The 24,971-nt window shown below is 44.1% G+C and overlaps 1 protein-coding gene across 5 annotated transcripts in view; it reads left to right on the top strand.

Moving 5' to 3' along the window:
• The window catches only part of LOC112258000 (opioid-binding protein/cell adhesion molecule-like), a 545,358-nt gene that overhangs the window by 483,880 nt on the left and 36,507 nt on the right, over positions 1-24,971 (top strand). For all 5 annotated transcript variants that reach the window (XM_024432028.2, XM_024432027.2, XM_024432031.2 and 2 more), the window contains one exon: positions 6,376-6,501. In XM_024432028.2, coding sequence (XP_024287796.1) covers positions 6,376-6,501 — 126 coding nt within the window. The remainder of the gene's footprint in view (positions 1-6,375; positions 6,502-24,971) is intronic.

Here is a 24,971-nt window from a genome sequence, read left to right as displayed (position 1 = left end):
GCATTCAGAGGTCAAGACAGCTCTAAAATAAATCCCATTACTATGTTCTTACAAAAAAAGTTTAGATTCTCTAGTGCCCTCTGGTGGTCAAACTAGCACTAATAGTAACAATGGCTGACAATTAAATAACGTGCCATAGAATCCTGCGGTAGCCCACATGATGTGCTGCAGTATGACACAACTTTTACAGGAAGAACCACTGTATATGGTCCTTGCAATTTAGGAGTGAGCTTGGCTGAGAAGAATTGTTCAGCTTTTGAGTATGGATGAGAGCGAAGCCACACCTGATCACTAACCTGGAACTGCATGTCTTGACTCTTGTTATCATAATTTCCTTTCTGCTTGAGATGTGCCTTGATCATGTTCTTTGAGATAAGAGCTCTCAAGTCGTGAATATGGCCTACCTAGTCATACCATGCAGAGTCTGGAGTAACTTGCTTGGGCTGTAGCACCATATCCAAGGATTCTCAGAGGCGACGACTCAGGTTCAGCTCTGCATGGGTGACTCCAGTGGACTCTTTCACAGCAGAATTCAGGGCAAATCGAAAACCTGTGAAGGTATTTGTCCCAGTGTTTGTGCTGGGTCCCAACATAGGAAGCAACCATTGTCTTAAAGGTTTGATTAACCCTCTCTGTGAGGTTCGTCTGTGGATGATAGGCCATGGTCAACATCTGTCTCAGGTTCAACTTTGGCAGGTCTCAAAGAGATCAGAGATAAATTGGGAACCTCGGTTCAGCGAGTCAGGATCTCTTTCGGGAGGATGTTAGAGATGGTCCTCGCTGTAGCCTGACGAAGGGCGAAGAGCTCCACCCACTTGGAATATTAATCAACAAAAACAAGCATGTACACATTATGATTGGAGATTCTAGGAAATGGACCCATCAAATCCACACCCAACATTTCCCAAGGTCGGGTAACCACAGTTTGCTACAACTTGCCAGCAGTCTTTTTTCCTTCTTGTTTGTACATTTGACAAACCTGACATTTTCAGATGTGTGACTTCACATCCATGCTCAGATGTGGCCAGTATAGTAATGCTTGCAACCGCTGGTAGGTTTTGAACCTGCCCTAATGACTAGCTAATGTGTCTTCATGGAAATGTTGCAGCAGTTGAAGGCATAGAGGTTCAGGTATGTACATTTGGTAGTGTGTTCAGTGAGGTCACTGTACAACTCGGTAGACTTTGTCTTCAATGATGGTCAGCTTTGTGGTAGGATTGACCATCTTTTCTCCATCTTCCAGGATCATCCTGTTGGGCCTTCCATATGGCCTCATGAGAGATGGGAAAGTCAGTTTTGGGTGAGTCTTGACTGCTAGACAGGACAGTAGCACATGTACAGTGGTTCATCCTTAAAAGTTGAAGTGTACTGCGGTGCAGCTTGCATGGTGCTGCAGAGTTTTATGGCATGTTATTTAAGTGTGAACCACTGGTACCATTAATGCTAGTTAGTGCTAGTTTGACCACCAGAGGGCATCTGTGAGAAGCATTTAATAACCTTCAATAGTGGCTGTACTAGAGAATGTAAAACATTTTTTGGAAGAACACATGCTGTCAATACTCCTCAAGGAAATGTTGGAGGACATTTATTTGAGTGGGAATGTACTAATCTTTGAAGTTGATTGCTTGTTGAACTATACAGCAGTGGGTGGCAGGTAGAGAGGCCGGCCAGCAACGGGAGAGTTGTTGGTTAGAATCGCAGGTTGTTGTCAGGAAAAGTCTGGTGGGAGTGGGTGGAAAATCAGATGATTTCTGGTATTAGTGTCCTGGCCTCGTCACCATCTCCTGCCATTGTGCCTTTGAGCAAGGCACTTAATACCTAAACTGCTCCAGGGGCGCTGCACTGTGGTTAATCCTGTTCTCCAACCTCTCCGTGGGTATGTGTGTAGGTGTGCATCTCGGGGGGAGGTGGGACTCAGTGACGAGTCACCAAATCATTAGACATTCCTCTGGCTTGTTGACTAAAGTGATGGTGTGACATTTGACACGCATTTAGTTCACAAAATTCCAACAAATTCCTAACGGTGCTTCAGCATTTTAGGGAGTGACACGGGCTTACGCATCACATGCCATTCTGTTCCCAGTGACTCCCTAAATAATGTGATTATTTGTATATTTGTACTGACTTTTTATTTATATTTGTGCTGACTATTTCCTTTTTGTTCTCTGCAAGGGTTCCACAAAGACAAGGATTAGGCCTTGCACTGCACTCTTCTCAAATAGTGTTCAAGGTACAAAGGCAATCAATACATCAGCCATGAGGTGAATTGTGTCTCGTTTGCATTTTTCTGGTACTGAACCCACATTTCTTTGGGCTCCTCTCAAAAAGAACATACATCTCATTGTCTTCTTGGAAATAGAAATATAGAGAGAGAAAACAAAACGTGTCCTTTGACAGGACATATTGGAGATGTCGAAACACGTGGACACCTCTCTTTGGTTTGGCAGATACCTTGCCTGCCACTTGCTGTTGAGAGGAAAAGCATCATAGGTGGGGCACATTGTTCTTGGTAAATAGCTTGTCAGTCCGCCATTACACTTCCTCAAAAAAATATGGAACAGGGATGGGCAACTCCATTCCTCAGGGGCCTGATTTGTGGTGTCACACTTTTGCTCCATCTAACACACCTCCAACTAATCAACACATTTTCATTTGAGAATGCAATTAGTTTAATCAGCTGAGTTTGCTAGAGATGGGGAACAAGTGTCCCTGATGTGGAACATACAGCGCCTAATAATATCATTCAATATCTCTATATTTCCAAATCAAATCAAATCAAATTTTATTTGTCACATACACATGGTTAGCAGATGTTAATGCGAGTGTAGCGAAATGCTTGTGCTTCTAGTTCCGACAATGCAGTAATAACGAACAAGTAATCTAACTAACAATTCCAAAACTACTGTCTTATACACAGTGTAAGGGGATAAAGAATATGTACATAAGGATATATGAATGAGTGATGGTACAGAGCAGCATAGGCAAGATACAGTAGATGGTATCGAGTACAGTATATACATATGAGATGAGTATGTAAACAAAGTGGCATAGTTAAAGTGGCTAGTGATACATGTATTACATAAGGATGCAGTCGATGATATAGAGTACAGTATATACGTATGCATATGAGATGAATAATGTAGGGTAAGTAACATTATATAAGGTAGCATTGTTTAAAGTGGCTAGTGATATATTTACATAATTTCCCATCAATTCCCATTATTAAAGTGGCTGGAGTTGAGTCAGTGTCAGTGTCAGTGTGTTGGCAGCAGCCACTCAATGTTAGTGGTGGCTGTTTAACAGTCTGATGGCCTTGAGATAGAAGCTGTTTTTCAGTCTCTCGGTCCCAGCTTTGATGCACCTGTACTGACCTCGCCTTCTGGATGATAGCGGGGTGAACAGGCAGTGGCTCGGGTGTTTGATGTCCTTGATGATATTTATGGCCTTCCTGTAACATCGGGTGGTGTAGGTGTCCTGGAGGGCAGGTAGTTTGCCCCCGGTGATGCGTTGTGCAGACCTCATTACCCTCTGGAGAGCCTTACGGTTGTGGGCGGAGCAGTTGCTGTACCAGGCGGTGATACAGCCCGCCAGGATGCTCTCGATTGTGCATCTGTAGAAGTTTGTGAGTGCTTTTGGTGACAAGCCGAATTTCTTCAGCCTGCTGAGGTTGAAGAGGCGCTGCTGCGCCTTCTTCACGATGCTGTCTGTGTGAGTGGACCAATTCAGTTTGTCTGTGATGTGTATGCCGAGGAACTTAAAACTTGCTACCCTCTCCACTACTGTTCCATCGATGTGGATAGGGGGGTGTTCCCTCTGCTGTTTCCTGAAGTCCACAATCATCTCCTTAGTTTTGTTGACGTTGAGTGTGAGGTTATTTTCCTGACACCACACTCCGAGGGCCCTCACCTCCTCCCTGTAGGCCGTCTCGTCGTTGTTGGTAATCAAGCCTACCACTGTTGTGTCGTCCGCAAACTTGATGATTGAGTTGGAGGCGTGCGTGGCCACGCAGTCGTGGGTGAACAGGGAGTAGAGGAGAGGGCTCAGAACGCACCCTTGTGGGGCCCCAGTGTTGAGGATCAGCGGGGTGGAGATGTTGTTGCCTACCCTCACCACCTGGGGGCGGCCCGTCAGGAATTCCAGTACCCAGTTGCACAGGGCGGGGTCGAGACCCAGGGTCTCGAGCTTGATGACGAGCTTGGAGGGTACTATGGTGTTGAATGCCGAGCTGTAGACGATGAACAGCATTCTCACATAGGTATTCCTCTTGTCCAGATGGGTTAGGGCAGTGTGCAGTGTGGTTGAGATTGCATCATCTGTGGACCTATTTGGGCGGTAAGCAAATTGGAGTGGGTCTAGGGTGTCAGGTAGGGTGGAGGTGATATGGTCCTTGACTAGTCTCTCAAAGCACTTCATGATGACGGAAGTGAGTGCTACGGGGGCGGTAGTCGTTTAGGTCAGTTACCTTAGCTTTCTTGGGAACAGGAACAATGGTGGCCCTCTTGAAGCATGTGGGAACAGCAGACTGGTATAGGGATTGATTGAATATGTCCGCAAACACACCGGCCAGCTGTCCTGCGCATGCTCTGAGGCTGGGGATGGGGATGCCGTCTGGGCCTGCAGCCTTGCGAGGGTTAACACGTTTAAATGTCTTACTCACCTCGGCTGCAGTGAAGGAGAGTCCGCATGTTTTCGTTGCAGGCCGTGTCAGTGGCACTGTATTGTCCTCAAAGCGGGCAAAAAAGTTATTTAGTCTGCCTGGGAGCAAGACATCCTGGTCCGTGACTGGGCTGGATTTCTTCTTGTAGTCCGTGATTGACTGTAGACCCTGCCACATGCCTCTTGTGTCTGAGCCGTTGAATTGAGATTCTACTTTGTCTCTGTACTGACGCTTAGCTTGTTTGATAGCCTTGCGGAGGGAATAGCTGCACTGTTTGTGTTCCCTCCTTCCATGTCTCATTCAAATGAAGTTGTAGGAAATGGATGACATTTTCACTACCTGAAGGGGCTTGAGAGGAATTATACATATTGTTAGTGGAAAAGCACTCAATTGAGCAATGTTTATTGCTACCTCACTCTGGTGCCAGGTCCAGAGTGACATTGAGGAGGGACATAGAAAGGGCTATTGTCACAGCTTTTGTCAAAATTGGGTTTTCGTAGCAGGTTAAGGAGAACTTATGCAGTAAGTTAGGATAATTAATGTAGCAGGTTAGGATAATTAGGTAAAGGGTTAGGGTTTGTTAAAATGTTTGTTTTTTAAAACATCCGCTTTGGACATCAATTTCACAATAGCTGTATCCCATCTACACATGACCATAGAAAGGGGAGACATTTTAAGGCTAGCTTGCAGAAGTCCCTTCTTGTATAGTAGCTCCCTGCTCAACTCGCTCCCCTTCACACTTTGACTGTTTTTAGGTCAAGGTGCTATTCCTGGTGCTTCTGCTTTTTGAAGAATAAAAAATATTTCAAAGACTAGTTTCCGGATCTTTGCAGAATTTCAGTGCTTTGCACTGTCAGGGATGAGCTTTTGAGTGAATAGCAGGTGTAAAGTAAAAGCTGAAATGTGTGTTCTGGTAAGAGACTCCTGACAGTGGCTGTGGCTGTTCCTCTTTGGATCTGCACTAGCCACGCTCAAGGTCATAGTTTTCAGATCACATCTGTGGTTTGCAACCATGTTTTGCTCTCTCTGTACCACATTCTAAAACCCCATGTTTATGATCTGTAGAAATGGTTTCATCTGAATGTACTCCAACCAACCATAGTAATGTTTAGTGTAATTTGTTCTTTTTTCTTACTTTACGTTCACCCCCAACTTGAGTAGGCCTTGTTCTAGCTGAACTTATCCGAGTGTATTGATGGTGAGCAGGCTACGGTGGCCCTTAGGTGCACCCATGGCCCAAACAGCAAACTAAGGCCTATTTAATACACTATCTTCCTTTGAGGTGGAATAACTCCTGTGACACGGTCACATTTTGATTGAGGTTATGGTTGAATAGCTCTGGCTCTTTGTTCAGTCCACTCTACCACCAGTGAATGCTTTTAAGGGTAAACTGTAATGTCAGGAAAGGCTATCTTTTTCTGAGTGCTCCTTCACTTTTCGGAGACTGGCTTATATGTTATAAGAGACACTGATGTAGCTGTCACAACGCTAACTTGATATCAAGATTCAGAGAACTCCGTTGCTCGCACCTGTCATATTTACAGTATTTTATATTTCAATATTTTGTATTTGATCTTTTATCCAAATTCTTGGTAACAAAGTTACAATAATAATGTATGTTATTGTTAATTGTCCAAAAAATTCAAATAAAATGTTACAAAAATAAAATGGTCAAACAAAGCAAATAGCAAACAAGTGTCCTTTTCTGTGTTTTGCAGTGCCCCCCACAATCATCAACTTGTCGAAGGACCTCGTGGTCAACGAAGGCTCGAACGTCACTCTGATGTGCCAAGCCAGTGGCAAACCAGAACCCTCGCTCACCTGGAAACTTCTCTCTCCCTCCGGTAAGACAAAACCTACAAGCCTCTCACCTCAATTACTTGTTTATATACATTCCCGCTCTTTCTCTCTTGCTCTTTCTTTCTCACACTCTCTCGCTCATTCCCCATCCCCCCCCCCCCTCTCTAGCACTCACTCCCCCCCTCTCACTCACCCCCTCTCTCTCTCACACACACACTCCCCCTCTCTTTCAACTGTCTACAATCTGTCACCTTGACATTGGGTAACCCCAATGACACTTGGTGAACTGCATCCTTTTCCTTTACGAGTATCTCATTATCTGTCTACTACCTGTTCCCTAATCACCATTACCCACTAATGATATGTATAGAAATAATGTTTTGGAGGCAAGTGAGTGAATGATGGAATACATTTCAGAATAATTTGTGTATTGTGAGCGTTGTTGCAAAGAGAAACATGTCACAGTTGACATCGAGTAGATTTAAAGCACTGGGCTCAAACATACCACTATCTTGTCCAGAGGATGGAAGACCACAAAATAGTCTGCCTATCTAAGAGTCTATGCTTCACTTAATCAGGCGAGGGGAAGCTTGCATTTGTAATGAGCTACATTTCATGTAGATGTTATTGCGCAACAGTTTCCTCCCCTCTCTCTCTCAATCTCTCCTTTTTTTGTCGCTACAAGGATCGCAGAATTGAAATGTTAATACGACAAGGATGTGACTGGCCCTGTCTTTTAGGAGATAAGTGGCACGTTGCTTTGATAGGGCTCCATTTTCCACGCACTCCAGGATTCTTCTCGACTGGGGGGAGCCATAATTGGGCCCAGTGACTGAAAAAGAAAACTGTCACTTGTTGTGCCAGTACCCCCTGCAAACATTGAAGACGCATGCATATTTACTCAATTATCGACTCCTTCGGTGTCTATACTTTATAGACTGGCTAAAGTGCACAAACAAGCAGTTAGTCTTTGAGCTATATCACTCGGCATCAAAAATGTTGATGTGCATGCAGCCAGTTGGAGAGACAGGTGGGGATGTACATACAGTGCCTTCATCCAAAGTGTAATTAATAACTTCACCATGCTCAAAGGGATATTCAATGTCTGCTTTTTTATTTTGACACGTTTACCAATAGGTGCCCTTCTTTGCGAAGCATTAGAAAACCTCGCTGATCTTTATAGTTGAATCTGTGTCTGAAATTCACTGCTCAACTGAGGGACCTTACAGCCAATTGTATGTGTGGGGTACAAAGATGAGGTACTCATTAAAAAATCATGTTAAACACTATTATTGCACACAGAGTGAATTCATGCAAGTTATTATGTGACTTGTTAAGCAAATGTTTACTCCTGAACTTATTTAGGCTTGCCATAACAAAGGGGCTGAATACGTATTGACTCAAGACATTTCAGCTTTTCATTTTTTATCAATTTGTAAAAATGTCTAAAAACATAATTATGGGGTGTTGTGTGTAGGACAGTGACACAAAATCTCAATTTGATCAATTTTAAAAGCAGGCTGTAACATAACAAAACGTGGAAAAAGTCAAGGGGTGTGAATAATTTCTGAAGGCACTGTATATGAACTGAGAACTTTCTGATGTGTCACAGTATATGCCATCATTGTAACATCTACTTTCAACTCACACTCTCAAACACGTAGATCCCCTGAACGCAGCTCACTCTCCAGATCCCAATCACCTGAATTCTGATCACCTGTTCACACACCTGTATGTAATTATCATACACTATTTAGTTAAGTTCTTTGCACCACATGATTGTGAAGTATTGTTTGCCTTGTTACGCACTTCAGAGCGCTGGTTTCCCCCTGTAATTTAACCCTCCCGTCTATGATAGTTTTTTCCTGCCTCACTAATGACGCCTATTTCCTGCATGTACTTTAGTCTATCGGATTTCCTGTTATCAACCTATTTCCTGATCTCCTGGATGACGTTACTAGCCTTTTCCCTGCCTGTACTGTTGCCTTTTTGGACAGATTAGCGATTACCTCTTTCCACTTTTTATAATTTCCGTCCAGGTTTGGAGCAGTTAATCAGGTTTTATGATTGAAAATAACAATGACATAGCCAGACCCTTAATTGATTCCCACGAAGTATTTGACGTCAGACGACGTCTTTTGGACATCTTTTTTTTCTGTCTTTTTTTGGGCGGTCCTGAACCGCCTTGAAATCCTAACCAATCATAGTAATCCGCAGACATCCGGATGGCCTATATTTGGCCCAAACATAGACGTTCAGATTTGGTCCGGACTGGCCTTGATTTAGCTCAAGCATAGACATCTATAATTGGTTAAGATTTAGTCCTTTCCGGACCGGACCAAATCTGAACCAATTGTAGACATCTATGTTTCACAAGTTTAGACAGCACGGTACAGTGCAGAGTACAGTACATTACAGTACACAGTAAAGTAAAATGTAGAGTACAGCACATTACAGTACAATACAGTAGAGTAGTGACAGACTCAATTTCATGCATTCAGGTGGTAACAGTGAATACTTTATAGCTCATTACGGCTGTTATCCCAGAGGCGGGTTTTATGTTTTGTATCTACATGAGTTCTCCCCCAATTTCCCCCCTGGGTGTAGGCCTTTTCTAGTGTATGCTGTATATGAGGTCATTCTAATGCTTGTGAACCATACTGTAACTGCACTAGATTGTTACTGCATTATATCTGCTTTTGGCATGCACTGATGGGAGACATTATGTTCATGCCACACATTATAATCATCATTATTCAAAAACTGTCAATCAACATTATGGCGTTCAACTTGTATAATTGACTATCTAGCTATACATGTAGTATGTTGCCTAGGTAACAGCACGAGGACACTCTTAGGTATTCTTTTAGAATCAGAACCATAGCATGTTAAAGTACCTTCCGATGCTTTCCCTTTTAATAGCATGTATTACTTCCATATTTCCCAGAGTCTAGTGATTACTAGTCCTCACAAGCCCTATTTGTGTGTAAGTGGTCCTGTGTGGTCCTGTGTGGTCCCATGTGGTTCAGTTGGTAGATAATGGTGCTTGCAATGCCAAGGTTGTGGGTTTGATTCTCACCAGTACAAAAAATGACAAATGTATTCCCCCACTACTGTAAGTCGCCCTGCTGAAATGTAAAAGTGCACATATCCCAATACAGAATCCTTTGGAAATAATGACAGCTGTTGTGTTTCTCTCCCACAAGTCTACATTTCATACCTGACTTTCCGTGCTCTTAAGATACAGGATACTGAACCTTATGAGTGTTACACCTTTAACAAAATCTGAATCTAAATAGAATATAAAAGAGGGCACAGACTTGTTCCTGAGTGCACGAGATAGTGACTGCATTGTCTTTTTATTGAACCTTTACACCAATATTACACATGGCTGGATTTTCTTTGTTTTCTTTTACGTGTCAAAGACAAACAGTTGGTGTTAACTAGTGACACTGATGATGAACACAACAAGAGAATGATGGTAAATTAAAAAATGCAGTTAAGAAAGCTTTGGGCGTCTCAGCATTTTTGACATTGGCCAAGAGTGTCACGGATTTCCTCCTCTTCATCTGAAGAGGAGAGGCGAAACGGATCAGAGGACCAATATGCGGCGTGGTAAGTGTCCATGGTAAATCTTTAATAAAGAAAGTACTGACACTGCATACAAAACAATAAACAAATGACAACCGTGAAGCTACAACATAGACAATCACCCACAAACAAACAGTGCAACCCAGGCTACCTAAGTATGATTCTCAATCAGAGACAACTAATGACACCTGCCTCTGATTGAGAACCATACTAGGCCGAAACATAGAAATGCCCCAAAACATAGAAAAACAAACATAGACTGCCCACCCAACTCACGCCCTGACCATACTAAATAAATACAAAACAAAGGAAATAAAGGTCAGAACGTGACAGTACCCCCCCCCAAAGGTGCGGACTCCGGCCGCAAAACCTTGACCTATAGGGGAGGGTCTGGGTGGGCGTCTGTCCGCGGTGGCGGCTCTGGCGCGGGACGCGGACCCCACCTCACCATTGTCTTAGTCTGCCTTATTGTCCGCCTCCGTGGCTTTCTCACCATGGCCACCCTCCTCAATGACCCCACTGGACAGAGGGGCAGCTGCTCGGGACAGAGGGGCAGCTGCTCTGGACAGAGGGGCAGAAGCTCTGGACAGAGGGGCAGAAGCTCTGGACAGAGGGGCAGAAGCTCTGGACAGAGGGGCAGAAGCTCTGGACAGAGGGGCAGAAGCTCTGGACAGAGGGGCTCTGGCGCCTCTGGGCTGACGGGCTCTGGCGCCTCAGACTCCGGCAGCGGCGCCGGACAGGCGGGAGACTCCGGCAGCAGCGCCGGACAGGCGGGAGGCTCCGGACAGGCGGGAGGCTCCGGCAGCAGCGCCGGACAGGCGGGAGGCTCCGGCAGCGGCAGCGGCGCCGGACAGGCGGGAGGCTCCGGCAGCGGCGCCGGACAGGCGGGAGGCTCCGGCAGCGGCGCCGGACAGGCGGGAGGCTCCGGACAGGCGGGAGGCTCCGGCAGCGGCGCCGGACAGGCGGGAGGCTCCGGCAGCGGCGCCGGACAGGCGGGAGGCTCCGGACAGGCGGGAGGCTCCGGCAGCGTCGCCGGACAGGCGGGAGGCTCCGGCAGCGGCGCCGGACAGGCGGGAGGCTCCGGCAGCAGCGCCGGACAGGCGGGAGGCTCCGGACAGGCGGGAGGCTCCGGCAGCGTCGCCGGACAGAGAGACAGCCTGGTGCGTGGGGCTGCCACAGGAACCACCAGGCTGGGGAGACCCTCAGGAGGCTTGGTGTTAGGAGGCACCTGAAGGACCGGGCTGTGGGGGAGCACTGGAGCTCTGGTGCGCAACCTTGGCACCACTTCCCCAGGCTGGACAACTACTCTAGCCCGGACCCTCCAGAGTGCAGGCACAGGTTGAACCGGGCTGTGGGTAAGCATGGGAGATCTAGTGCTTACTACACGCACCTCTCCCTTAGGCTCCACTCCCACATTCGCCCGACACGAGCGGAGCGCAGGCAGAGGACGCACTGCACCCTCCCAGCGCCCGGAGACACAGCACGCAGAGCCGGCGCAGGATAACCTGGACCAAAACTGCGTACCGGCGACCAGACCCGCTGAGCAGGCACCATACGCCCTGGCTCGATGCCCACACTCGCATGGCACTTTCGGGGGCTGCCCTATAGCGCACCGGGCTATGGGCACGCACTGGCGACACCGTGCGCTTAACCGCATAACACGGTGCCTGACCAGTAATGCGCTGCTTATAATAAGCACGAGGAGTGAGCTCAGGTCTGCTACCTGGCTTAGTACCACACCTCGTCTGCCCCCCAAAAAAAAATTTGGGGCTGCCTCTCGTACCTGTCGCACTGCTGTGCTGCCTCCTCATATCGCCGCCGCTCAGCTTTCGCTGCCTCCAGCTCTGATTTCGGACGGCGATGTTTCCCAGCCTGTGCCCAGGGCCCCTCTCCGTTCAGTATCTCCTCCCATGTCCAGGAGTCCTGTGATGCTGGCCGCTGTTGTTGCTGCTGCTGCTGCTGTCGTCGCTGCTGTTTACCACGCCGCTTGGTCCGAGTTGGGTGGGTGATTCTGTCACGGATTTCCTCCTCTTCATCTGAAGAGGAGAGGCGAAACGGATCAGAGGACCAATATGCGGCGTGGTAAGTGTCCATGGTAAATCTTTAATAAAGAAAGTACTGACACTGCATACAAAACAATAAACAAATGACAACCGTGAAGCTACAACATAGACAATCACCCACAAACAAACAGTGCAACCCAGGCTACCTAAGTATGATTCTCAATCAGAGACAACTAATGACACCTGCCTCTGATTGAGAACCATACTAGGCCGAAACATAGAAATGCCCCAAAACATAGAAAAACAAACATAGACTGCCCACCCAACTCACGCCCTGACCATACTAAATAAATACAAAACAAAGGAAATAAAGGTCAGAACGTGACAAAGAGCAATCAGAGACTTTATTATACAGTATACCTTTATAATTTCATAAGGTGCAGCTATTACTGCCTTTGCCAACTTCTCATACTAAATGTCATGGGTATATGGCCAAATGTGTTTTTTTTAACAAATAAGCACAGACTACTTGCACTGTCTGTCATGGTTCCACCTGTCACTAGAGACATTAATGAGGTTAACCCAGGTGTGTCCTATTTACTCATGATTTCCCTGTTGTCCTTTGCAGAAACTTGAATTGTTTACCGTGTGCGTGGGTTTTCGAGAGTGTTTGTTGTTTTTCAAATGTACTGTGATCCTGCAGCTACCATTTCTCAGTAAAGTATTATGTTTATTCTTAACCACTGATTCCTCGTCTGGATTCTTCTCTGCACCTTGGTCCAACCTCACCACGTCACAGCAAGCTTCTGCCGCATGGACTCATGCATGATGGCTGATGCCTCTACTGTGGCGCTCTCGGCCATCTCCGTTCTACATGCCCAGAGTTGACAGGAAATGCTGGGGCTCGCCAGGACAATGGGAGACCCTGCTGAGCTGTGCATTTACACCCCAGCTACCCGATCACCATCTGACACTACCCGCAACCATCCATTGGGATAACTGTCAGCACCACATTCAAGCCTTTGTGGACTCCGGGGCTCTGACTTTGCCAGAGAATTACAAATCCCCTGCATGAAATGTCCCATCCCTCTACAGATTCAAGCCCTCGATGGACGCCCCATCGGCTCCGGCCAGGTGGATTATCAGTCCAAGCCCATTCTACTGCAGGTTGGGGTGAACCACCCGGAGACTCTTGTTTTTTTTTATCACTGCTACCGAGAACCCCCTTATCCTAGGGTAACCCTGGCTAGTGCTACATAACACACTATTCTCCTGGTCCACGGAACATCTACTAGATTGGGGTAAGAACTGCCAGACTAAATGCCTAAGGCCCCCATCAAGAGCCTCGCCCTATTGCCCGGCATGTATTGAAAACCAATACTTTTCCGCTCTTCCTCCCGAGTACTACACTTCCGGGGAGGCCTTCAGTAAGAGGCAATCCACCACCCTCCCTCCTCATCGTCCATACGACTGCGCCATAGAACTTCTACCCAGCTCCACCCATCCCCGGGGCTGTCTGTACTCCCTCTCGACCCCTGAAGCAGTAGTCATGGACAATTACATCCGGGAGTCGCTGGAGGAAGGTTTCATTCGCTCCTCCACATCCCTAGCTGGTGCAGGCTTCTTCTTCGTGGGAAAGAAGGATGGATGTCTGCGTCCCTGCATCGATTAGAGGGCTGAACAGGATTATGATTAAGAATCGTTACCCCTGATGTCCGCCGCCTTGGAGTTGGCCCATGGGGCCCAATTCTTCACCAAACTGGACCACCGCAACGCTTACAATCTGGTGAGAATCAGGGAGGGAGATGAATGGAAGACTGCCTTTAACTCCCTGAGTGGCCACTATGAATATTTAGTCATGGCCTTCGGATTATCAAACTCACCGGCACTCTTCCAAGCATTGGTCAATGACACAATTAGGAATATGTTGAATTGGTTCGTCTTTGTTTACCTCAACGACATCCTGATCTTCTCCAAGACCAATCCGGAACACATCCTGCACGTCCGCCAAGTCCTGAGATGCCTCCTGCAGAGTCAACTGTACATCAAGATAGAGAAGTGTGAGTTCCATGTATCCCAAGTTTCTTTCCTCTACCGCCAGCATTCAAATTGACCCTGTAAAGGTGAGTTGGTCACCGACTGGCCGCGTCCTGCCTCACTCAAACAAGTCCAGCGGTTCCTCGGGTTTGCACATTTTTGGTGCAGCGCCTCTCACGCACCTAACCAGCAAGTCCCAGAACCGTTTTTGCTGGAACCCCGAGGCTGAGAGGGCATTCGGGAAGCTCAAGGGACGTTTCACCTCTGAACCCATCCTTGTCCATCCTGTGTTTTTTTATGACCCCTCACACCCATGGTAAATCTTAGGCCACTGACAACATTCCTGTGTCCTCTCACTATGGAGAACCAACCTCTGAACATTAAACATGCAATAAGGGGACTTTGGAACAATGGTTTCCGTCAGCCACAATGGTGGTCATGATGATGGATGGAATATGAAAATATATGTAATTTTTGTTTTGTTATTAAAGGTTAATAGATTACGTTATTACAAAAACATTGTAACTGTAATAGTAATAGTTTTCCTAGGATATGATTGGTGTTTATACATTGTACGTTGTGTGAAAAATGTCCAAATCAAAGACAATGATTTGGTAAAGATGAAATGTGAAGTTAGTTGTCTAAAATTGGATTTTAGTCAAATCTAGACCCTGACCACCTAACCTCCACTCTCCATCGAATCGTGGTATCTACACTGTTTCATTCCTACGCTGTGAGCTCTGAGCTACAGAGCTGTCTGCCCTCAGAAGAGCCCTCCCAGAGCAAGGGCGAGGAATCAGACCAAAAGAACACTGACATCGTGAGGACGACCAGAGAGTTGCACCGGAGAAGTGCGTCATTGAGAAGCCTAAACGACCCACGCGGAGCTTCCCATCCGAGACCTCCCACACGTAATTACATCATTATATTCTGACCCATGAGAGCGGCAGTTTGGGGCAAGGCTAGGGTCAAAATAAGCATAGCTGACAAATGCACCCAAATGTATATTTCTCTCGTGTACTTTCTCTTTTTCCCTCTCTTTCCCTCTCTTTTAAATCCCCATTTTTGGTGACACACGCCATAGTGTGTTGGCCCGTTATACTGGGTTATAATCAATAGCCTAGACTGTGTGTTGTGTATCTTTTATCATAATTTTAGCTTTCTAGTAAATAAATACTCAACTAAGATTGGCATGGTACGAACTCATTGGTGGGACCCGGGTCCCTGCAGATTCCCGGATTATGCAATGTTCAGAATGAGACTGTAAGGGAAACTGATTAATTAGCGACTGTTGTAACATCGATATAACACTGATATTCTTTGAGTTAATTTGGGAAATAAAAATTTAATCAAACTAATCTTCCCATGGTGCCCCAGGTTAATGAGTTGATAATTGCTTGATTAATTTAATAACGCAATTAGAAACCTTCAATCATTCGATGAGCAACAGTCGTCACATTAACTAATACAACGTCACGACAAGCCTAAAACTAACACTAAAGTGGAACTGACAGCGTTTGAACTACTTTGCGATATGAAACATATCAGTCAAAAATATCAAATTCTCAGTTTATGCTTCAAAACAAACTTTATTAGAGGTTTTAAAAATAGGTTCTAATTGACTCAAAATTCCATAACATACAGTAAGGCATTGTTAGCAGAATAGAAACATTGTCTCAAAGAGTTGATCAGGCTGTTGATTGTGGAATGTTGTCCCACTCCTCTTCAATGACGAGCAAAAATACTTCTATGCTCGCTTCGAGGCAAATAACAATGAAACATGCATAAGAGCATCAGCTGTTCATCAGCTGTTCATCAGCTGTTCTGGACTGCGGGATCACGCTTTCTGCAGCCGATGTAAGACCTTCAAACAGGTCAACATTCACAAGTCCGCAGGGCCAGATGGATTACCAGGACGTGTACTGCGATGTGCTGACCAATTGGCAAGTGTCTTCACTGACATTTTCAACCTCTCCCTGTCCGAGTCTGTAATACCAACATGTTTTAAGCAGACCACCATAGTGCCTGTGCCCATGAACACTAAGGTAACCTGCATAAATGTCTACCGACCTGTAGCACTCAAGTCTGTAGCCATGAAGTGCTTTGAAAGGCTGGTCATGGCTCACATAAACTCTAGACCCACTCCAATTTGCATACCGCCCCAACAGATCCACAGATAATGCAATCCCTATTGCAGTCCACAATGCCCTTCCCCACCTGTACAAAAGGAACACCTATGTGAGAATGCTATTCATTGACTACAGCTCGGCCCTCAAAGCACATCAATAACCTAAGGATCCTGGGACTAAACACTTCCCTCTGCAACTGGACCCGTGACTTCCTGACTGGTCACCTCCAGGTGGTAATGGTAGGTAACAACACATCCATAACGCTGATCCTCAACACAGGGGCCCCTCAGGCGTGCTCAGTCCTTCTTCTTTATTCCCTGCTCACTCATGACTGCATGGCCAGGCACGACTCCAACACCATCATTAAGTTTGCCGATAACACAACAGTGGTAGGCCTGATCACGGAAAACGACGAGACCGACTATAGGGAGGAGGTCAGAGACCTGGCCATGTGGTGTCAGGACAACAACCTCTCCCTCAACTTAATCAAGACAAAGGAGATGATTGTGGACTACAGGAAAAAGAGGACCGAGCACGCCCCCATTCTCATTGATGGGGCTGCAGTGGAGCAGGTTGAGAGCTTCAGGTTCCTTGGTGGCTACATCACCAACAAACTAACATGGTCTAAGCACACCAATACTGTGATGAAGAGGGCACGACAAAACCTATTCCCCTTCAGGAGACTTGAAAGATTTGGTATGGGTCCTCAGATCCTCAAAAGGTTCTACAGTTACACCATCGAGAGCATCCTGACTGATTGCATCACTGCCAGGTATGGCAACTGCTCGGCCTCCGACCGTAAGGCACTACAGAGGGTAGTGCGAACGGCCCAGTACATCACTGGGGCCAAGCTTCCTGCCATCCAGGACCTATATACCAGGAAGTTTCAGAGGAAGGCGCTAAAAATTGTCAAAGACTCCAGCCACCCTAGTCATAAACTGTTCTCTCTTCGACCGCATGGCAAGCTGTACTGGAGAGCCAAGTCTAGGTCTAAGAGGCTTCTAAACAGTTTCTACCCCCAAGCCATAAGACTCCTGAACATCTAATCAAATGGCTACCCAGACTATTTGCATCCCCTCCCCCCTTTTACGCCGCTGCTACTCTCTGTTGTTATCATCTATGCGTAGTCACTTTAATAACTCTACCTACATGTACATATTATGTCAACTAACCGGTGCCCCCTCACAATGACTCTGTTACCCCCTTGTATATCGTCTCCCTATTGATATTTTACTGCTGCTCTTTATTTACTTGTTACTTTTTTTCTTATTCTTCTCCCCCCCCAATTTTTTTGAACTGCATTGTTGGTTAGGGGCTCGTAAGTAAGTATTTCACTGTCGTATTCGGCACATTTGATTTGATTTTATATTGTTAGATATTGGCGGGAACTGGAAAAACTATTGTACGAGTCAATCCAGAGCATCCCAAACATGCTTAATGGGTGACATGTTTGGTGAGTATGCAGACCATGGAAGAACTGGGACATTTTCAGCTTCCAGGAATTGTGGCCAGATCCTTGCAACATTTAGCTGTGCATTATGTTGAAACATGAGGTGATTGTGATGGATCTCGTCATGGTATCTCTGAGCATTTAAATTGGCATTTATAAAATGCAATTGTGTTTGATGTCTGTAGCTTATGCTTGCCCATACCATATCCCACCACTACCATGGGGCACTCGTTTCACAATGTTGACATAAGCAAACCGCTCACACATGCAGTCTGCCATCTGACCGGTACAGTTGAAACCGGGATCCATCCGTGAAGGGCACACTTCTCCAGCATGCCATCGAAGGTGAGCATTTGCCCAATGAAGTCGGTTACAATGCACTGCAGTCAGGTCAAGACTGCAGTCCCTGAGACAGTTTCTGACAGTTTGTGCAGAAGTTATTCGGCTGTGCAAACCCACAGCGGCAACACCTCCTCTATTTGCATTTATATTTTTCCTATATATTCTATAACCATGTATAGATACTACAGAATCATCAAAGGAATGATCTAAGTGTGTTTCAGAGATGGCCAGAATATGCATGTTTTCAAGTGTTAATAAGTTGTACATTTCATGAACCTTGTTTCTCAGGCTACATATGTTAGTATGGGCTGTTTCTTGTCCTTTTCTGGGTTGCTTGTTTGTTTTTAGTGCTATTCTGAGAGGCTGATCCAAGTTAAACATGTCCATGACAATTACGTTTCAGTCAATGGTACTGAGTGGTCTGGCAGATGGTTTCAGTGCAAACATTGGAATTCAATTCTATGAATTTAATTATTGCAGACAATACAAGCCCGGATGTGGAGGTCCTGGGCTGGTATGGTTACATGTGGTCTGCGGTTGTATGTACTGCCAAGTTCTCTAAAACAACTTTGGAGGTGGCTTATGGTAGATAAATTAACATTCAGTTCTCTGGGAACAGCTCTACTGGACATTCCTGCAGTACGCATGCAATTTGCAGGCCACCTCAAAACTTAAGACATTTGTGGCATTTTGTTGTGACAAAACTGCACATTTTAGAGTGACCTTTTATTGTCCTCAGCACAAGGTGCACCTGTGTAATTCCCATGCTGTTTAATCATTTTACTGATATGCCACACCTGTCAGGTGGATGGATTATCTTGGCAAAGAAGAAATGCTCACTAACAGGGATGTAAACAAATGTGCTCACATAATTTGAGAGATATAAGCTTTTTTTGCACTTCTGTAACATTTCTGGAATCTTTGATTTCAGCTCTTGAAACATGAGACAAACACTTTACATGTTTTGTTTATATTTCTGTTCAGTGTAATTCACCAATACATTTCTTGGGAGTCCAAAAAATATTGCTATCAGGTTGTAAATCACAGCTGGCCTGGTACATTGTTTTCTACCACCAGCCATTAAGGATACACTGTTTCAGTTTCAATAACTCTATATTTTGAACAAAAAACGGACGACTGTAACTAAGGCTGGGAATGTCAATACAATCAAACTAGCAATCACAACTCAAAACGAGGCTAATATGCTAGCGCACGTCTGAAACACAAGGCCCGCGGGCGAGTATAAATGAGTCAAGAGTTGAGTTCTCTACTTTATGAACTTACAGCCTGATGCGCTCGCATTAGTGAATACAACTTCAATTGTGCTGCTTTCATGTGTCCCGTTTACAGCACGCAATGGAGGGAAAGTGTATAGACACATGCCACAGTCCTAGCTCGGCTACAAACATTTTGCAGTCTGGCTTCAGTTTTTAAGCTTGGCAATGAATACCCAATAAACAAAACCTGCAACTACAACAAAAAACTTGCAAAGGAGAAACGTGTAGGCCTATTACAGCAACAATTAAGTCGTAGCCTAGGATGGCTACTCATCTACAATATATTTTGAGTGCACCATACAGCAATGCTGCATTCAACGGCACTGGTCATCCATGCAGTGCAAAACAAAATTAAACATGTTTTAAGTTTAAATGTTACAACAAACCTATAACTACATTTTTGTTATTTGGAGTTACTAAATATTTTTTTATTAGGGTCACAGCATATTATCCACATCTGCAAGCATGGCAGCAAAGGCTGGGTAAATATGATTTATCTTCTTTTGTTTTAATATGTTAAAATGCTCTATACAGTTTTCTAAGTACATAAGTGGACATGATCTTTTTCCTAATAAAACAATGGCCATTTTTGGGGGGGTTGTAAAAACAAAGAGGCTATGTCTGGCATGCAAAATGTGTGTTATTTCAATATGGCCCATGTGCTAATTGAGTTTGATACACCTGGGCTAGCGTATCTACTTATCTAGTTAGTTATTTATTTAGCAAGCTAAAAACACAGAGCCTAATGGTATCTAGCTAGCTAGCTGCTGGGAGGATGTCATGTCATTGCATGAGTGGGTCAGTGACTGACTTTTTCCCTGAATATTGTTTTTCAGTGGCTACAGCTAGAGAGGCAGGTGTCGTTTGTTTAGCAGGCAAGTTCCCATTCAGTTGTCAAACATGGGTTGGGACAAGCATGCATTGGCAGACAAGCTGCAGAATGACGATTAGGCTACTATTCCCCATTGTTTAAGTGCAATTTTGATAGCAACTAGCTTAAAAGTTTGAGAGGGTTTAGCTAATGTTCCCTCATTAGATTTGAGCTTATCTCGATCTGACTAGCATTAGTTGTTGATCTTGTTGATGTGAATAGGTAACTGAGGGAGAGAGACCCTACCTTTTCATGGTTGTTTGATCAATGGGACTGTGATGTTCCCAACTGTAAGAGGACTTCCATGGTATTTACATATTTGCAGAAATCCATTCATTTATATTTTGTGTCTTTTTGCGATAGCATTCAAAGATCTCTGAAGTCGCGCATACCATAAATACCTTGTTGAGTATTCTGAAGTTCACTTATAAAACCCAAGGTAGTGTATGTATGTACATGCTTTTGTAGCCTAGTCCCATACTGTGTGTACTGTAGTCAACTCTTCCGTTGTTGTCAAGCCTTATGTATGACGTGTGTTTAAAGATATAAGAGATGGCAACAGCACATACATGTGACTGAGTTCATTATTATGCACTTATGAACCTGTCTTTTCATTTGAAGATATATTATTTGAATTATATAAAAGATACTGCCATTGGGATCCAACGAATAGAAAGAGTGTGCAGAGGCTCATTGTCAAACGACCAAACAGACAGAGCAATCCAGTCATCTTGAATATGAAGTTACTGCTGATTTGTTAAGTGGGTTAATGAAGTACAGAAATACCCACCCACCCGCACAAAACAATACCAGACAAAAACAGGATGCACTTACTACAAGATAATTAAACCAAATCACATGACGCCAATTTACGCTAATCAATTTCCATTCCAAATGGATACTTGCCGTATTAAAAGTTTACGGGGGGTGATCATGACGTGTATTTATTTTTCAAAATGAAATAAGTAAGCCGATTTGAATAGGTCCACAGCTGGATGTTGAAAACTGTCTTATATTTCTATGTGGGTAGTTTGGCGTTCCAGCTGGGAAGTTAAGAAGATAACATTCTCCCTAATTAGGAAAAGCTGCTTATTCTGTTATTCCCTTGAACAGTCCCATCACTAGCCTATAAAACCAACAGAGGGAATATTATGTTTATAACAAGAACATATTCCACATGAAAATACTATTTCAATTTGAGCTGGCGCATCAAGTGCTTCAATTGCTTTAGAATACCGTTAACGGAGTGTGCTGGTAGTTGGGCTCCTCAGCAGAGCTAACTTCGGAGTCCTCTGATAGATTACACCCGAATTTGCCAAACTCAGGACTTTTATAGATTCAATTCATCATAATTGCCTATAAGATGGGAAGCAGTTTTAAATGTGTGTTGTTTGTGTGTGTACTGTGTATGTTGAATCATGGAGAACATTTTATAGTGATTGCATAATGGGGATAATAACCATGCAGATTGTATTTAACACAGAAAGGGGAAATTTACAAAACAACAGTGGCGCAGTGGACACTGTACTTGTTCTGCTCTTTTTACTTCAAGGACCTCTGTTTGATGGTCATAAACAAATATAGCACAATATGTTTTTTTTGTTCATAGTGTAGCTGACATAACATGATGTTTACTATTGTGTAAAGCACAGGTGTAGTCTTTTGTAAAACTAGCTGAAGCACCTCTGACACAAAGCATACAGTATATTAGAGAGCATACAATATATTACAGTATATTACTTTGGCTTCCCTTGCTCTTGATTCCCTGTTATTTCTGTACTGTCTAAATAATAATACAAATGCTGAAGGTGTATGGAAGGTTACTGGAATTGTGCAACACTAATTAGTGGACCCATAATTGCACCCTACTACTACATATACAGTATATTGTATTATGCTTTAGTTGGAATGTTTTGTCTTGCTAAATGAAACCGATTGTAAAATAATCAGTCATGACACAGATAATGAATACTATTAGACCCACATTTGTGACCTACCGTAGTGTTTTTACATTGGATAAAATTAGAGACTCAGAGCTAGAAAATGGTATATCATAAACTACAGTTGAGGAACAATGGGAAAGTAATTCTGCTTTGAAAGTTGATAACCTTTGTAACCTCACTTTTGAGAAAATGGCCTTTGAATGTTTTGGTACCTACTGGAGAGCTCTTCTGTGTCTACACCCACTCAGCATCGTTCACACCTGTTTAAGCTTTAGCCCCGACCATCTCTTTAAGGATTCACATGTGAGGCTATGTACTAAACAACCAAAGATTTCAAGACTAAAGCCTGGCTTATACTATGGGTGTGTTTGTAAATTTAATCTGTAGTGCAAGAGTGTGCTCTGGGCATTCGTAAACTGAGATTGTTTGGCTCTCGGAAAGTTCAGAGCACAGACTGGACGCTCTGGCTGAAAAGTAGGGTCGATCCGAGCGTTCTGCCCTGACAACAGGATTCAAGCACCCAAGCTAATTAGCTAACGTTTGCTAGGTTGCTAGCTACTTCCAGACACAAATGAGAGAACAGCTCAATCTGACCATTTTACTCGCCCTAGCAGAGCTTGTGTAGGCTATTTTTTTTATGTTATCCAGAGCATTGGTGACTGGATAACAATTGAATTACACTTGTTTTGCCAGCATTTACTGACACTGGCCATATTCAACAGGTGTTGAGCATTCGTAAATTTGTCAGTTATTCTGCGCTTTGGCACACTCAGATGAGAGTGCTCTGAAGTCAGAGTAGATAGCCAGAGAAAATCTACTAGCTACGTCTATCGACAGTTGTCGCGGTGACATCAATAACATTCTATTGAAATAGTTACTTACATAATGGAGTCTTTTGTTTAGATATGCAGCTAGCTAGCAGAAAAATAAACCATAATCACAATTTATGATGTTACTACCCTGCATGAATCGGCAGGTAATGAACCAACGAGGTTCAATGTTAGCTAGCTAACAGTAGGCTATAACTAACAAAGCAAATGGCTCAGATATGAATAATATTACTACACAGATCATACATGTAACGTTAGCTAGCCAGCCAGCTAGCATTAGCTAGCTAACAGTTTCACTTTAACTTGAAATTAAAACTAATTTCTGACTAAATTAAATATGTGTAATACCCATATACATGGATGGACACTTCTCTTTCTCTCTGTCACGGATGCCATGGTTGCCCTTAGTTTGAAGATGTAATCAGGAGACAGTTGTTTTATACAACAGCCTGCATATTTGCAATCAAACGCCAGAATTTTCACCATCTCATTAGCTATCATACTCAAAGTCCACTGATTTCAGAACTCAGTCCTCCAGGAAGTGGAGAGCTACCTTGCTCTACCGTGCAGTTCTACTATGTGATATCTTTAAAAGAAAAAGCTGCATAATAAAGGATTACCTACACATACTGATCAGCTCATATTATAGACAGAACTGTGCTACATGGCAGACCAATCCGAACTCATCTCTCGGCATATCCAGTCCACTCATTATCTCAACCAATCATTGCTAGCGGGAAGGTTGCTGACTTTTTCTGTGGCTAAACCAACTAGGTTTGTAATTTAACAATTTTGTTCGTATTTAAAGATGGCATGCAAATTTCTAATTAAGGCACATGAAAGGCACATGAAAGCATTTCTTCCAAAAATAGCAGTTTGATTTAAAAAAAGTTTAAGTTAAAATGGCTCTCCTGTGACGCGCGACATACAACTAGTTTCCTGGAATGTGTCACACTTTGGTATGATAGGGAGTTTGACCCAATATTGGATTCAGGATACTATCCAACTGCAAAACGTACAGAATCTCTATCTAAACCTGTTTGATTGATAGTGCAATTAGCTTGGAAATACAATGAATTCAATTATTTGTTTTTGTTTTCATTCAACTGAAATCAATGAGCATAATTCTAGATTTCATATTCCCAGAAGTTTGGCATGGAAAGTTAAAGCATTGTTGTTATTAGCAATTTGTGTATCCATCAATACTTAGCTACTTTTAATTCCTCAGAAATGCGAGAACAAGTGATAGTGCAATACAAACGTCCTAATAGAGACACATCTCCATATGAAACAAACCAAATAAGCCGTTTTCAGAGGTTTTACCTTTGCACCCCCAAAACATTCTCTCAGATGCTCTCCTGTGATCAAAACAGGCGCCCTGACAGCTGAATTATTTTTTATTACTCTCTTAACCATCCCCAACTGGGAGCCGCCACTGAAATCAATGGAAGGGTTTTGTTATATTCCTTGCACTAATCAAAACCAACAAACTGAGAGATGTAGAGGTCGAAGTCCAGGGCAAAGGGCATTTAGTGGAACAGGGGAAGGGAAGTGTAGATAACCAGCAGTCTGTTAGGGAGTTAATGTATGCTGTTGTCAATGCTTTGTGTCCCTTAGACAGCACAAGGACGCCAGTGATTCTGACTGTATCCAATTGTTTTTTGTTTCCAACTACGAATATGGCACTGTTTAAGTTGTTTATGGTGTTGCATTGTCATGGTGTTCAGCCTAAATTGGTGTTATCCAAAGTATTTTGCTATCCAGGTTGGCTTGTTTACTGTAGTTCCATGGCAACTCCAAAATGTGTGCGATTGATAAAGACAGGAGAAATGTTAGACTACTCCAATACTATGATCATTTAACTGCTCACTGTTCTGTTTCCCTAAGATACAGGCAGTATACACAACCGGATTCAGCTAAATACAGCCAAACCCAATGCTTATTTTCATTGCAGTAGCAGTGCAAGCTTCAATCTCTCAGCCCCACCACCACCACCATCACAAACAGTTCCAGTGCACTGCACTATCCTCTTGCCTCGAGG

This window comes from Oncorhynchus tshawytscha, linkage group LG09, assembly GCF_018296145.1.
Source record: "Oncorhynchus tshawytscha isolate Ot180627B linkage group LG09, Otsh_v2.0, whole genome shotgun sequence".
Lineage (NCBI taxonomy): Eukaryota > Metazoa > Chordata > Actinopteri > Salmoniformes > Salmonidae > Oncorhynchus > Oncorhynchus tshawytscha.
The sequence above is the reverse complement of the archived record's forward strand: the minus strand, read 5'-3'. Positions and strand labels throughout refer to the sequence as shown.